Genomic DNA, 12,334 nt, shown 5'->3' on the forward strand with positions numbered 1-12,334 from the left:
GGTGTGAAATTGTATTTGTAGGCAATTCGGGGTGTGAGGATTACGAAAAGCTTGGCCAAATCTGGTTGTGCGGTGGCCAGATCTGGTTTTGCGGTGGTTTAGGTTGTTGTTACTGTGGAGGTTGGAGGAGGAAAGAAAAATAGTGATGGTGTGCGGCGGAGATTAAGATGGGTGAGGGAGAAAGTATATGTGATTTTGCCGGCAAAAATGGCGACGACGCCGGCGATATTTGGTCGTGAAATAGGGAGAATTAGAAATGTCAATATAAATTAAAATGTTATTATTTTACATTTTATTAAATAATTTTGGTTAATAATTTTAAAAAATAGTTATGAAATAATTATGATGTGGCATTAATATATCTGACGTGGATATGACATGTCAATTATATAAAGGAGAGTGAGCTACACACATGGTTGGAGGGGCTTAAAAGTCTCATTTTAATTGAGTTTAAGGGTCCAGATGACAAAGGTTTAAGTAGAAGGGTTTAGAATACAAACTGATACAAGTATAAGGGTTCACTAGACCATTTCGCCAAATATGAATAATGAGGATTGTATGGGTCCAATTTGATACAAAAACGATTATTGAGTCGGACAACTATGATGATACATGAAGACCATTTCATGAAATCATTGATATGACCATTTACGCGGATGGATTTTTAATAAAATATTTTTTGTGGAGTATATTTTCCTTAATTCCAAACACACCCTAACTTTTTCCTCATACTGAAGTTTTGGCTTTGACTTCTTAATCATATAAATCAACAATTTTATACTAACATATAGAATACATAAACTCCTCATATTTAGAGCTAAAATGTCAAAATATGAGTCATCTTTTATTTTGTTGGGACCCACTGCGGTGTTGCCCCAAGTGTATTATGTTTTCACTTTGTTTATATTTGTTTAAGATTTCAAAAACAAATTTTTATTTTATTTTTTCAATTTTAACAAATAAAGAAAAATAATTACATTTTTCTATGTCTTAATTTCAGCATTAATTCTTCATTGACCAAATTATTATTCAAAATCTGATACTCCATTAAACATTAATTAATTGAGATAGTCTTGTAAAATAATTATGTCTGAATATTTCAAATTCATATGTAACAAGTAAACGGGAGTAGAAAATAATAGCAAAACGTACAAATTGTTTGCTGAGTAGGACCGTTTGGGACCTTTTTTCTTTGTTTGCTGGTGTACCGCCGTGGAACTCAAATGACCACTCATTCTCCGATGCAAAAGGAACCAAACAACACTCATCAGCCCAACATGGTAAAACAACTAATGTTTGTATTTTTTCATAGCTAATGTTTATGCGATTCTGCAGGCGTTTTTATTTTTATAGCATTTTTTTTCTTTCCCTAAAAATGTCTAAAAGAATTTATTTTATTTTTTTTTGGGGAGGGGGGGTGTATGACTTGAATCAGTGTTGCTAAAACTTATCTTTTGTGTAGCATTTTTAAAATGTCTTTTTCCAGTTTTGAGTTGAAATTAAAGGATATCTGGCAAAAATGTGTACTGTAAAAAAATTGATAATTGTCGTTTCATCAAATTGAATTTATTGCAAAATATACTTATTGTTCAAATTGATAGTGTATTAGCTAATTAAAATGCTTAAAGAGGTGCATAAACTAATTTAAATTAATACTCTATTGAATAGCTTCTTAAAGGATGGATAAAACTCAATACTTAGCTTGTTTAAGTTGGTTGAGATCACACTATGATTATAAAATAAAAATAAAAGAGTGTCAAACACTTAAAATGAAGGATAATATGGAACATCAAAAGTAGAAGTAAGTATCGATAGAAAGTTTCACAAGATATATATATATATATATAGTGGCACCACAATGACACATTATAAATTCATGGGCGCATAGGCCCAAAAGCGAACAATATCATTAGCGGACTGAGCCTTTATATACCTCCTCCTTGGTCCCTCATTACACTTTCAATTTCATTCTTGAGTATCGTTCCTTACTAACAAACACTTCATAATCTTACCCAATGGGCGGTATCATCAGTACTCAAGTCTTCCATTTCTTGCTCATCACTTACTTATTTGACACATGGAATTTAACAGAAATTGGAACAAAGCGATAACTTCTTAAATGTATGTATAAACTCTCAATTATATATATGATCATCAACAAATCCTAGTTCTCTAATACCACTTATGAACATGATAGGTACATATAAGAGAAAGGCAAAGCATCTAATAAAGTATTGAGTAATTCATTCACTGAAAAGTTGAAATAAAAAAAAATAAAGTCATAAAAGCAGGGCTACAATAAGAATTTTACAAAATAAAACATGACTTGAGTATGATATTTATGGAACTTCAAAATCACATATGATACAAGTCCCTAACTATACTCAAAATATAGAAATGTTACTTCATAAGTAAACGTGCCTCAATAATAAATAGGGTTTACCACAAGCCAATGAAATGCGCAGCGTGCCTTGCAAGGATTAGTGCCGCCCTGAGAGTTCATACATGCATCACAAAAGAGATGCAATACTTGACAAAAGAGAAGTAAGTACATGTGAAATAGTACTTTTGTGATGAGGTGACCCAAATATGAATAATATAAATTGTAATAGCACCAACTTATTGCACATACTTCGAATAAGCAATATTGACTTCTAAAGTTCTAGACTCTAATGTAAGTTTGTCTAGTATGGTTTCCTTTTATCAGAAGTTTGAATTCTATACAAGTTTTATCTATAATAATATCTTTTATATCATTAAGAGACATACATATCACCATTCCATAACTATTAATAACTTTGATTTTATCAATACATTGTTGTTTGTTAGGTGTTTTTTCCTAATTATTTTGTGTGTAGTTCAATTGTCCCATGTATTAGGATCTTGTGTTGCTCTTTCAGTACTAAGGATGTTTGCTTTACTCCAAAGTCAGCGTACTAATTTGTTAGAAATTTAGGTCGAAAATAGTTTAACATCAATTCATATTGCATTATGGTTGTGTTTTTTTTTCTTTTTCTTTTTATAAAGATTATATGATCATATTGCCTTAGATAGACAAATAGTCTGGAGAGATTTATTTTGTGCATCAAGATTTATGCTTTAACTCCAACAGGTTGTGTTTGTTGCTCTAAAAACCCCCCATTTTCTTTCCAAAAGAATATGTCGAGGATAATACTTGGAATGTACTGGATATGTGTCTATTGCAAAAGTGGATTTATTACATATATAAGCATGTGAGCTAATAAAAAGGGGATGAAAACATGATTTTGCTTATTATGATTTACCTTTGTGTAACTGATGACATTTTGTTTTCTCATTCTTCATTCTATTCATATGGTAATGTTGGTTCTGAATTTCTTATCTTTTCTTATGAACTTGCAGAAACAAATTTGTGAAATTTGCGGTGATTTAGGTATTCAAGAAGCAATTATTACCTGCTATCAGTGTAAGAATGTTGACGTGCACCAGTAAGTTCTCTCTCTTTTTAACATGAAAGGGCAGTCAGGTGAGCTAAAAGTCATGACTCTCTGATTCGTACTTGCTTCACCACCTTGTGCATATATATGTTCTTTGTAAACTTTAAACATTGTCCCAATCCTAAACCCCTTCTATTTTGGTTGACTTGCCGTTTCTAAGGGAAAACTGATCTTTTCACACAAGGGCCTACTTCTCTCGAAGAAAATTTCTAGTTAGATTACCAACGTACTTTGTCCCCTTTTTTGGAATTTTAAATAGGAATGAAAAGTGGAATAGAATTAAAAGACTAAATTGTGATATTACCTCTTAGGGAGAGTAAGTACTTCTTCGAGTTTTCTAATCTTTCTGGCATTTTTTTACAATTGTCGATACTAATAGTATTGGATATTGGGATCCACCTAAAGGATACACTGATTTTTTTGCTTAGGTTTCAAAAGGTAATTTATTTATAAAGGCTTAAGTAGCCATAGGTTGTAGGTTGCTAGCTCTTGCTATAAGCATCTGATTAGTAGTAGAATTTATATGTAGGTTGTTAGTTCCTGCTACAGGCATATAGGTAGAACTAGTTCCAATGCAAATATTAGTATAATCTATTCTTTCATTAGCATGTTGTGGCATTTAATTCTTTTAAATATTGTGTGTATCTTTTATGCATACATAGTCATCTTCTTGTTCTAAAAAATAATTATTTTTTTCTTCCTTTCAGATATTGTGTTATGGGCTATTGGGAAGATGCACCAGTGGATTGGTGTTGTGAAGAATGTGATATTCGAAAGGGGGCAATATTTTCACAACGTGGACTAGAAAATGAGCGTTTTAAGGAATCCAAGTTACATGCCTCTACAAAGATTTGTCAGAGTGTTGTACAACCAAAGAAACATAATAAGTTTCCTCGGAGGCAACATATTAATTGGGAAAAAGAAGTACGGACCGGGAAAACGAGATATCTACTTGTTGAAGAAGCACTTGGTTTGTCATCACGTATCAAGAAATATGGATCACCGCCAACAAATATTGTCCCCTCAAGAGTTGTCTCAACCAAATCCCGAAAATTTAGCAAGCCTAAAGGTTAAGTGTTCACCATCATCTTTTGTATTCATTTACTTGGTTTGATTTGTCCTCTTCTTATACCTCTATTCTTCAAAAAAATTATTTTCTATCATATACTCTAATTATTATTTTTTCAATGATGTTGATATTATCTTTCGAAATGATCTTTGTTACATTGTCAATATTTGTAAAGCTTTCATAGAAAAAATAATTTACTTCTATAGTTCTATTCAATTTGATGTAGCCTATTTTTTTAGGTCCGGGTGCCTCTACCATTCTTGAGCATAGGACTCCCAATGTTGTGAACGAGAGTCAAATGATGAATTCACCTACGACACACCCTTGCGATTCTGCTCTAGTTCCTTCTTGGAAGTAAGTACCCTTCATAAATGCACATTAATTACAAACATATGTTATCACAGGGTACACTGAGCTCCAAAAATGTTTAAATTGAGCTCATCTCTGTTTTTGCATGCTAGCTTTTTTTTTTTGCTAGGTTGCCCATAAAATTAATGGGTACCTAGGGAAGCCATTAGTATCACTAAAAATGAATAGGGAACCATAGAATATATGCCTTACTATGGAAAAGAGTTTTGCTCATACATAGTTGCGAGTCGTGACATAATGATACTCTGAATGGATAATGTTTAGTGAGATGGTAGTAAACTTGCATTCCTATTATGTATAAATTCCTTGAGGATTTGAAGTTGTTGCCACTCTATGTCATTGTATTATGGAATATGGACCATTTCATGTTTTCAGATATGGGAAACAAGAAATTGTAGTTGAGTAGGTTATATGTGAACCATACATTGTTTGTTTTCTATTTATTTTTTTCAGTACTGTAACTTCATGAAATTTATAGTGAAAAACAACGTTTAGCTTTATGTGAAACTTTCTCTTTATGTTTTTGTGTCTGAGAAATTGCTACATGAATCTTTTTGTGTCCTTGAAACTCGAATATGCTTTCGTTATGCATCAAAAAGCAGAGAAGTTTCCCTTTAATTATTTTATAGACAACATATATATTGAAGATCCTTTTTTTACTTGGAGAATTTTCACTACTCAACTTCGCTTCCCTATAATAATTAGTCTTTCTTATTTTATATTTTTGCATCTTAGGGGAAGTGTTGACATCTTAGGTGCTCTAGAACTTGCACCTGGGATATTCAATTGTTGTATCCAAGCTCATCCTCCTTGCAGAGTTAGACGTAAAGTGTATGAGCTCTCAGGACTATTGCCCGATACTCTTAAACTTGAACTAGTTCCGCTTGGGGATATCTGGCCAAGTTTATTCGATAATCAGTGTCCGGGTAAAGAAGACATAGGACTGTATTTCTTCAAAAGTGAGAGAAATAGGTCAGATTCTACCCTATATATCTATCTGAAAAGGGATAAGGGTTGCAAAGTAAAAGTGCGCCCTTTGCCCATAATTGTTTTTACTAGAAATTGATTTGCATTTTTTGTTATATGTAGGTCTGGGAGATATATTGATTTGGTGGAGTTCATGCACAACAAGGATTTGGTGATGAGAACTCTTATCAATGATGTTGAGTTGTTTATTCTTGCATCCACAACCTTGTGCAGTGATTCTCAAAGTACATTTATAATCTTTATGTTATTTTCTCATTTTCTTATTCCCTTTCAATGCATCTCACCTTTATGATGTTTTTGTAGGATGGAACAACGAGCACTTTCTATGGGGATTATTTTACCGCATGAGACAGGATACAGACAAATGTGCTGAAGGGGGAAGCAACAAAGTGATTGATATGGAGATAGACATGATTGGGGGGAGATGTCAGAATGAGGTTGAAATGAGATAGCCATGATAGCCAGAGAAAATGAAGGAGCGCTGAACAATGTTGTCTCGAGAGCTACCAGATTAGTATAAGATGGCAAAAAATAGCAACAAGGGAATTTGTGGCCAATGCAATATTCGAGTTGTTCATTATCATAGTTAACCATATGGAATCATTACAAATCTTGATAAATGAGTTCCCCTTTCTGCTTTTACAATGAATTAATGTTGATATTTATTTTTATGAATGAGAACCTTCTTTCTATTTTGAATGAAATCACTTTACAGTGTAAGAATATATATGATTTGTTGACATTTGAGTATGTATCTTCATAATAGTTGGTAGAAAAAAATAATTACCTCTCATGACACCTGGAGGGGGTTCTCAAATGGAGAGGCAAAATCATGCTTTCGGATATTTTACAACTTATGTTTTCCTCATGGATTCAGGTGCCATATACCTTTCTGTTCCATGATAAGTCCCTGCAATGGTTCGTGCCTTGTTCCACAGTCATGGAGAGCCCAAAATCAGGAATCTTGATAGTTTTGGTGCCTATCGAGAGAATATTGTCATGCTTGTTATAAATGCAACTGAGGCCTAAAAGAATATTTTTTTGGGTGTGTTTCTTAACTGAGTTGTCTTCTCTTGAATCTCTTCTATATGTGTCATGATTTAAACAATCATCTTACTTGTTTCTTCTTTCACCTTTTTAATGAACAAGAACGATTTTCAATTATCTTTAGCTAAAATTTAACTGATTAACTAGTAGGTTTGATGGGCAATAATCATGCAGAGTTTGAAATTGGACTAGCACACTTAACACTAATACATAAGTTGTTCTCTTTATCTATTTTGGTCCTTTGAAATTCCACCTTTAGTGGATATTTCACCTAAATATTATTTGCACTTATCTTTTTCTCATCTACATTTATTTATTATTTTATTTTTTATTTTTTTAAATATTACCTTCATAACTTACGAGTCCCATGACTTATACTATCTAATTTACCAATTCAATTGCTACTCTTGTCTCTTAATATCCACAACTTTCATGTTTTTCAAACGGGAAAGACGTTTTAAACACGGGGCGCGCGGATCAGAGTTGGGTCGGGTTGTTTTGGCTAATTATTTAAATAATTAAAAATGTTTCGGTCAGGTCTGTTTGGCTAATTACTTAAATAATCAAAAACGTTCCAGTCATTTAATTTAATCAATTAAATAAATAATCAAAACAAACTTTGTCCAAAGAATAATCTCTCGATCAATTTCCGAAGCCGAGCCGAGAGATGACAATGGCGAGAGGGGGTCCCTCTTTCCAACCCTTTTAACAACTAAAAATAGTGTTTCTCTATTTAAACACTTTCAGTGGTTTTTGTCCAAATGATTTACTTTTTCTAAATGGGGAACAAAGGTGTAGTGTACTTAACTTTATCATTTGTTTAATTAAAAGATAAGATGTATGAGAACACAATCCAATATACTTTACATTACAAAATAAGAAAATCAAATTGTTTCACTTAATTAATTGTACTATAGATATGAGATGCTCAATGGGGGTATTTTTTTTCTATTTTAAATTGTTAGTGCACTCACTTTTTATCTTTAATTAAGTGAGTTGCCGATGGGTTTACGCTACTTAATGGTTAATCAAACTATTAATCAGCCTATGAAGGATTCTAATCTCTCACTTAGTTCCATATTAAACTCCAAGTCAATGAAATAACAAGTAACTCAATGAAATCTGACACCCCTTGGCCAACGATGGGTCAGCCCCTGTCGACCATCATAACCTTTTTTTGTTGAGAAAATAAACTTGTTCTTCCACTTTCAACAATTCTCCATGAAAGGATCTAAAGAAAATGCCATAAATAATCTCTTAACTATATGAGTAGGTCTAAAATGGTCCCTTAACTATACTTTTGTCGGGTAATTTAGTCCTTTAACAATTCAAAAAGTTATCAGATTTTATCGCTTAATTATACATTTATCAATGTTAATCCCTTAACTATACATTTATCAGTTTTAGTCTTTTAAGTATTTAAAAACTTATCAAGTTTGGTCTTTGTCTGATATCTACTCAGTCACCACGATGGGAAAGACTAAAGGCGGCTGCTTGTAAACCAAACAGGTTACAACTATTACCTCTTTAATTTTGGATCGGAAGGGGTTATCCCATCAATCCATATTTGAAGGAGAAAATAATAGATTATCTGCGGCAAGCCAGAGCAAGACTTCTTTGCGGGAAGCCCCCCGCCCCCCCTCCCGGGTAAAGGAGACATGTCTAGTCAAATAGACACAAAATTTTCATGTAGCGTGTCATGTAGGACGAATGTGTCTATTTGTTCAATTTTATACAAGTTTAAGTGTTTACTTGTACACACCAAAGTTAAAGGTCATAGTTGCCAGCTGACGCCAAGTTAAGGGTCATATTTATGTATTATGCCTATAACTAATGTGTAACGTCATTAGTAGATTATTTTTGTTACTTACATTCACTTTTCTCATTTAAGAAATTTACTTTTATAGAAAAAAAATATTTTCAAAATATGACCAATTAAATATAAAGAAACAAAAAACATTTATACTGCACAGAATTTTAATGATACTTGAAGCGGAAAATAAACTTGGCCTCCAAGTTAATGTGTTCAACAAGAAAAACGAAAAAATCAAGTCAAAATGTGTCTAACGCATATTTTAGAGAACTTTTTCTTATTCCCACTCACATTAAAATTAGGGGGACAAAAAGTCACATCGGAATTGCATGCCTTGCCATTCAAGTAAAATATAATCAAATTGTTTTGCCGTTTTCTGATCACAAAGTTGCAACAATGGAGAAATCGAGCCCAACGCTTGAGAGCAGAAAGAGGAAGATGGCCGGTGAAGACGAAGACGAAGATGTTAAGTTGAAGGGAAAGCGTACTGAACAAGTTGAAAATTTGAGGAAAGTTTCAAGGCAGGAGTATTTGAAGAATAGGGAGAAGAAGAAATTAAAGCAACTCAGAGATGATATAGAAGATGAGCAATTTTTGTTTGAGAAAATCGAAAAATTGAGCGAACCAGAAAAACGTGAAAATTCATACAAGCAAAAAATTGTTGAATTGGTTAGTAAGGAGCAGCAGTGCCACGACGCCGGTGAGGAACGTGAGATTCATCCACAACAAGCTTGGGAGGAAAATCAAATCAACAATGCGAAACTTAATTTTGGATCTAAAGACAGAAAACAGAAGGATTATCAATTTGTGTTTGAAGATCAAATTGAATTCATCAAATCAACTATAATTGATTCAGATTCAGATGTTGATAATGAGAAGCTGCAATGTACCAGAAATTCGAAACTTAACGAGGATAGGAAGGATTTACCAATTTATCCGTACAAGGATGCTTTGCTCCAAGCTGTTCATGATCATCAAGTTCTTATTATAGTTGGAGAAACGGGTTCCGGGAAGACAACTCAAATACCTCAATATCTACATGAAGCAGGTTTTACTAGAAGCAGTGGGAAGATGATTGGTTGTACTCAGCCTCGAAGAGTTGCGGCAATGAGAGTTGCTGCGCGTGTTTCACATGAAATGGGGGTTAAACTTGGTCACGAGGTTGGTTATTCTATTCGTTTCGAGGATTGTACTTCTGAGAAAACTATTCTCAAGTATATGACTGACGGAATGTTGCTGAGAGAATTCCTTACCGAGCCTGATTTAGCAAGCTATAGTGTTATAATGATTGACGAGGCTCATGAAAGAACATTGTCAACGGATATCCTGTTTGGGTTGATAAAAGATGTAGCTCGTGCTCGACCACATCTCAAGTTTCTTATATCTAGCGCCACCCTTGATGCAGAGAAGTTCAGTGATTATTTTGACCATGCTCCGATTTTTAATATACCTGGAAGGCGATTTCCGGTTGAGAAACATCATTTAAAAGCACCAATCTCTGATTACTTGAATGCAGCAGTAGTTACTGCACTTCAGATTCATGCAACTCAACCACAGGGTGATGGTGATATATTAATCTTTTTGACGGGGCAGGAGGAGATTGAAACAGCTGAGAATATTATTAATCGCCGAATAAGAGCTTTGGGAACGAAAATAGCTGAGTTGATAACCTGCCCAATATATGCAAACTTACCAACTGAACTACAAGCCAAGATATTTGAGCCTACTCCTGAAGGGGCTCGTAAAGTTGTCCTGGCTACAAATATAGCTGAGACATCGTTGACGATTGATGGGATCAAGTATGTTATTGATACAGGGTTTTGTAAGATCAATTGTTACAACCCTCGAACAGGAACTGAGTCATTGATGGTGGCTCCTATCTCAAAGGCATCTGCCAACCAACGTGCTGGTCGATCAGGACGAACAAGTCCTGGAAAGTGCTTCCGGTTATACACTGAACATAGCTACATGAATGATTTGGAAGATAGCACAATTCCAGAAATACAAAGGACTAACCTTGCAAATGTTGTGCTCTTACTCAAAAGCGTAGGGATTACCGACTTGCTGAACTTTGACTTCATGGATCCTCCACCAGCTGAAGCTCTACTTAAAGCCCTGGAACTGTTATTTGCACTTGGTTCCCTTGATAAGGGTGGTAAGTTAACCAAAGTAGGTGAAAGAATGTCCGAGTTTCCTCTGGATCCAATGCTGTCCAAGATGATAGTTGCCTCTGATAAGTACAAGTGCTCAGCTGAGATAACAAGTATTGCTGCAATGCTTTCTGTCGGGAATTCAATCTTCTATCGTCCAAAGGACAGACAAGTCCAAGCTGACAATGCGTGGATGAACTTTCATGTTGGCAATGTGGGAGATCATATTGCTTTGCTTAAGGTTTACAATTCCTGGAAGGAAACAAAATTTTCAACTCAGTGGTGCTATGAGAATTATATCCAGGTCAGAAGCATGAAAAAGGCTAGAGATATCCGAGATCAGTTAGAAGGTCGGCTTGAAATGGTTGGAATTGATTTGACTTCAAATGTTAATGACTTGGAAGCTATTAAGAAGTCTATAATATCAGGATTTTTTCCCCACTCAGCAAGGCTACAGAAGAATGGAGCTTATCGAACTGTTAAACATCCCCAGACAGGTTACATTCATCCAAGCTCGGGTTTATCACAGGTACTTCCTAGATGGGTTGTCTACCATGAGCTGGTCCTGACAACTAAGGAATACATGCGGCAGGTAACTGAATTGAAACCAGAATGGCTTGTAGAAGTAGCTCCTCACTATTATCAGTTGAAAGACGTTGAAGACTCAAGCTCGAAAAAAATGCCTCGTGGAATTGGCCTTGCATCTTCTAAATAGTTCTCTATTAGATTGCATCGATCTCTTGCTAATTCTGTTAAGGTGTTCATATTGAGTGGATTATTGTATGTTATTACTGTGTGCTTAAAGTTTTCAGTCTTCTAATGCTGAACATTTTTCTTCTTTCCTTTGTGTATGTCATTTCAATATCCTGTTGGACATTCTATTTGCGGATGCAAGGCGAAGTACCAGATATATCTTTGGTGTGGACCATGTTCCAAAAGCTGCGGGTGGTACTGGTTTATATCTGAAATGGTAAGTTTACTGCAGATTCGTGTACGTCATTGAACCATTGCATAACATTCAAGAAAATCTTATTTAACTGCTTTGAAGATGATTGGCATTCTACAATCATTTGTTTTATTTACTTCTGAATTTTTTTGTTTTAATAGATAGGAGTTGGTAGACTATTTAGTGGAAGAACTCAAAAATGTTGCTATTTAATTCAAGAAGAGGACACTTATTCAAGTACAGTTGTAACTAAATCTGAATCATGAATGATGGATGATAACTTTCTCCTTTCCTCATAAGCTATAGATCTTGATCCAGCCTTGTCATATCCTATATTGTGAGTTGTTTAGGTAAACATATAAAAGCGAATAATATTACTTAAATCATGTCAGTACGTTTAACGTAGTGACGACAAGTGTGAATTAATACTAATTGCTGACTACTTATTATAAAAATGGGTGACTAGTTGGATGTATA

The 12,334-nt window shown here is 34.3% G+C and overlaps 1 protein-coding gene and 1 pseudogene across 1 annotated transcript; both read left to right on the forward strand.

Annotated features, from left to right (window-relative positions):
- The first annotated feature begins 1,223 nt into the window (after positions 1-1,223).
- LOC125823521 (uncharacterized) lies at positions 1,224-6,421 on the forward strand (annotated as a pseudogene).
- A 2,707-nt stretch (positions 6,422-9,128) lies between these two features.
- Positions 9,129-11,626, forward strand: LOC125823550 (pre-mRNA-splicing factor ATP-dependent RNA helicase DEAH1-like). The gene has a single exon (XM_049502912.1). It carries the CDS (start codon positions 9,158-9,160, stop codon positions 11,624-11,626), a length of 2,469 nt encoding a protein of 822 aa, XP_049358869.1. The 5' UTR covers positions 9,129-9,157.
- Positions 11,627-12,334: the final 708 nt, after the last annotated feature.

The sequence above is a fragment of the Solanum verrucosum genome, unplaced genomic scaffold (assembly GCF_900185275.1).
Source record: "Solanum verrucosum unplaced genomic scaffold, falcon-dt-bn FXZP01000012.1, whole genome shotgun sequence".
Lineage (NCBI taxonomy): Eukaryota > Viridiplantae > Streptophyta > Magnoliopsida > Solanales > Solanaceae > Solanum > Solanum verrucosum.

Bases quoted from the DNA above. Each gene is read 5' to 3' on its own strand.
- LOC125823550 (XM_049502912.1), top strand. From the start codon at position 9,158: ATGGAGAAATCGAGCCCAACGCTTGAGAGCAGAAAGAGGAAGATGGCC.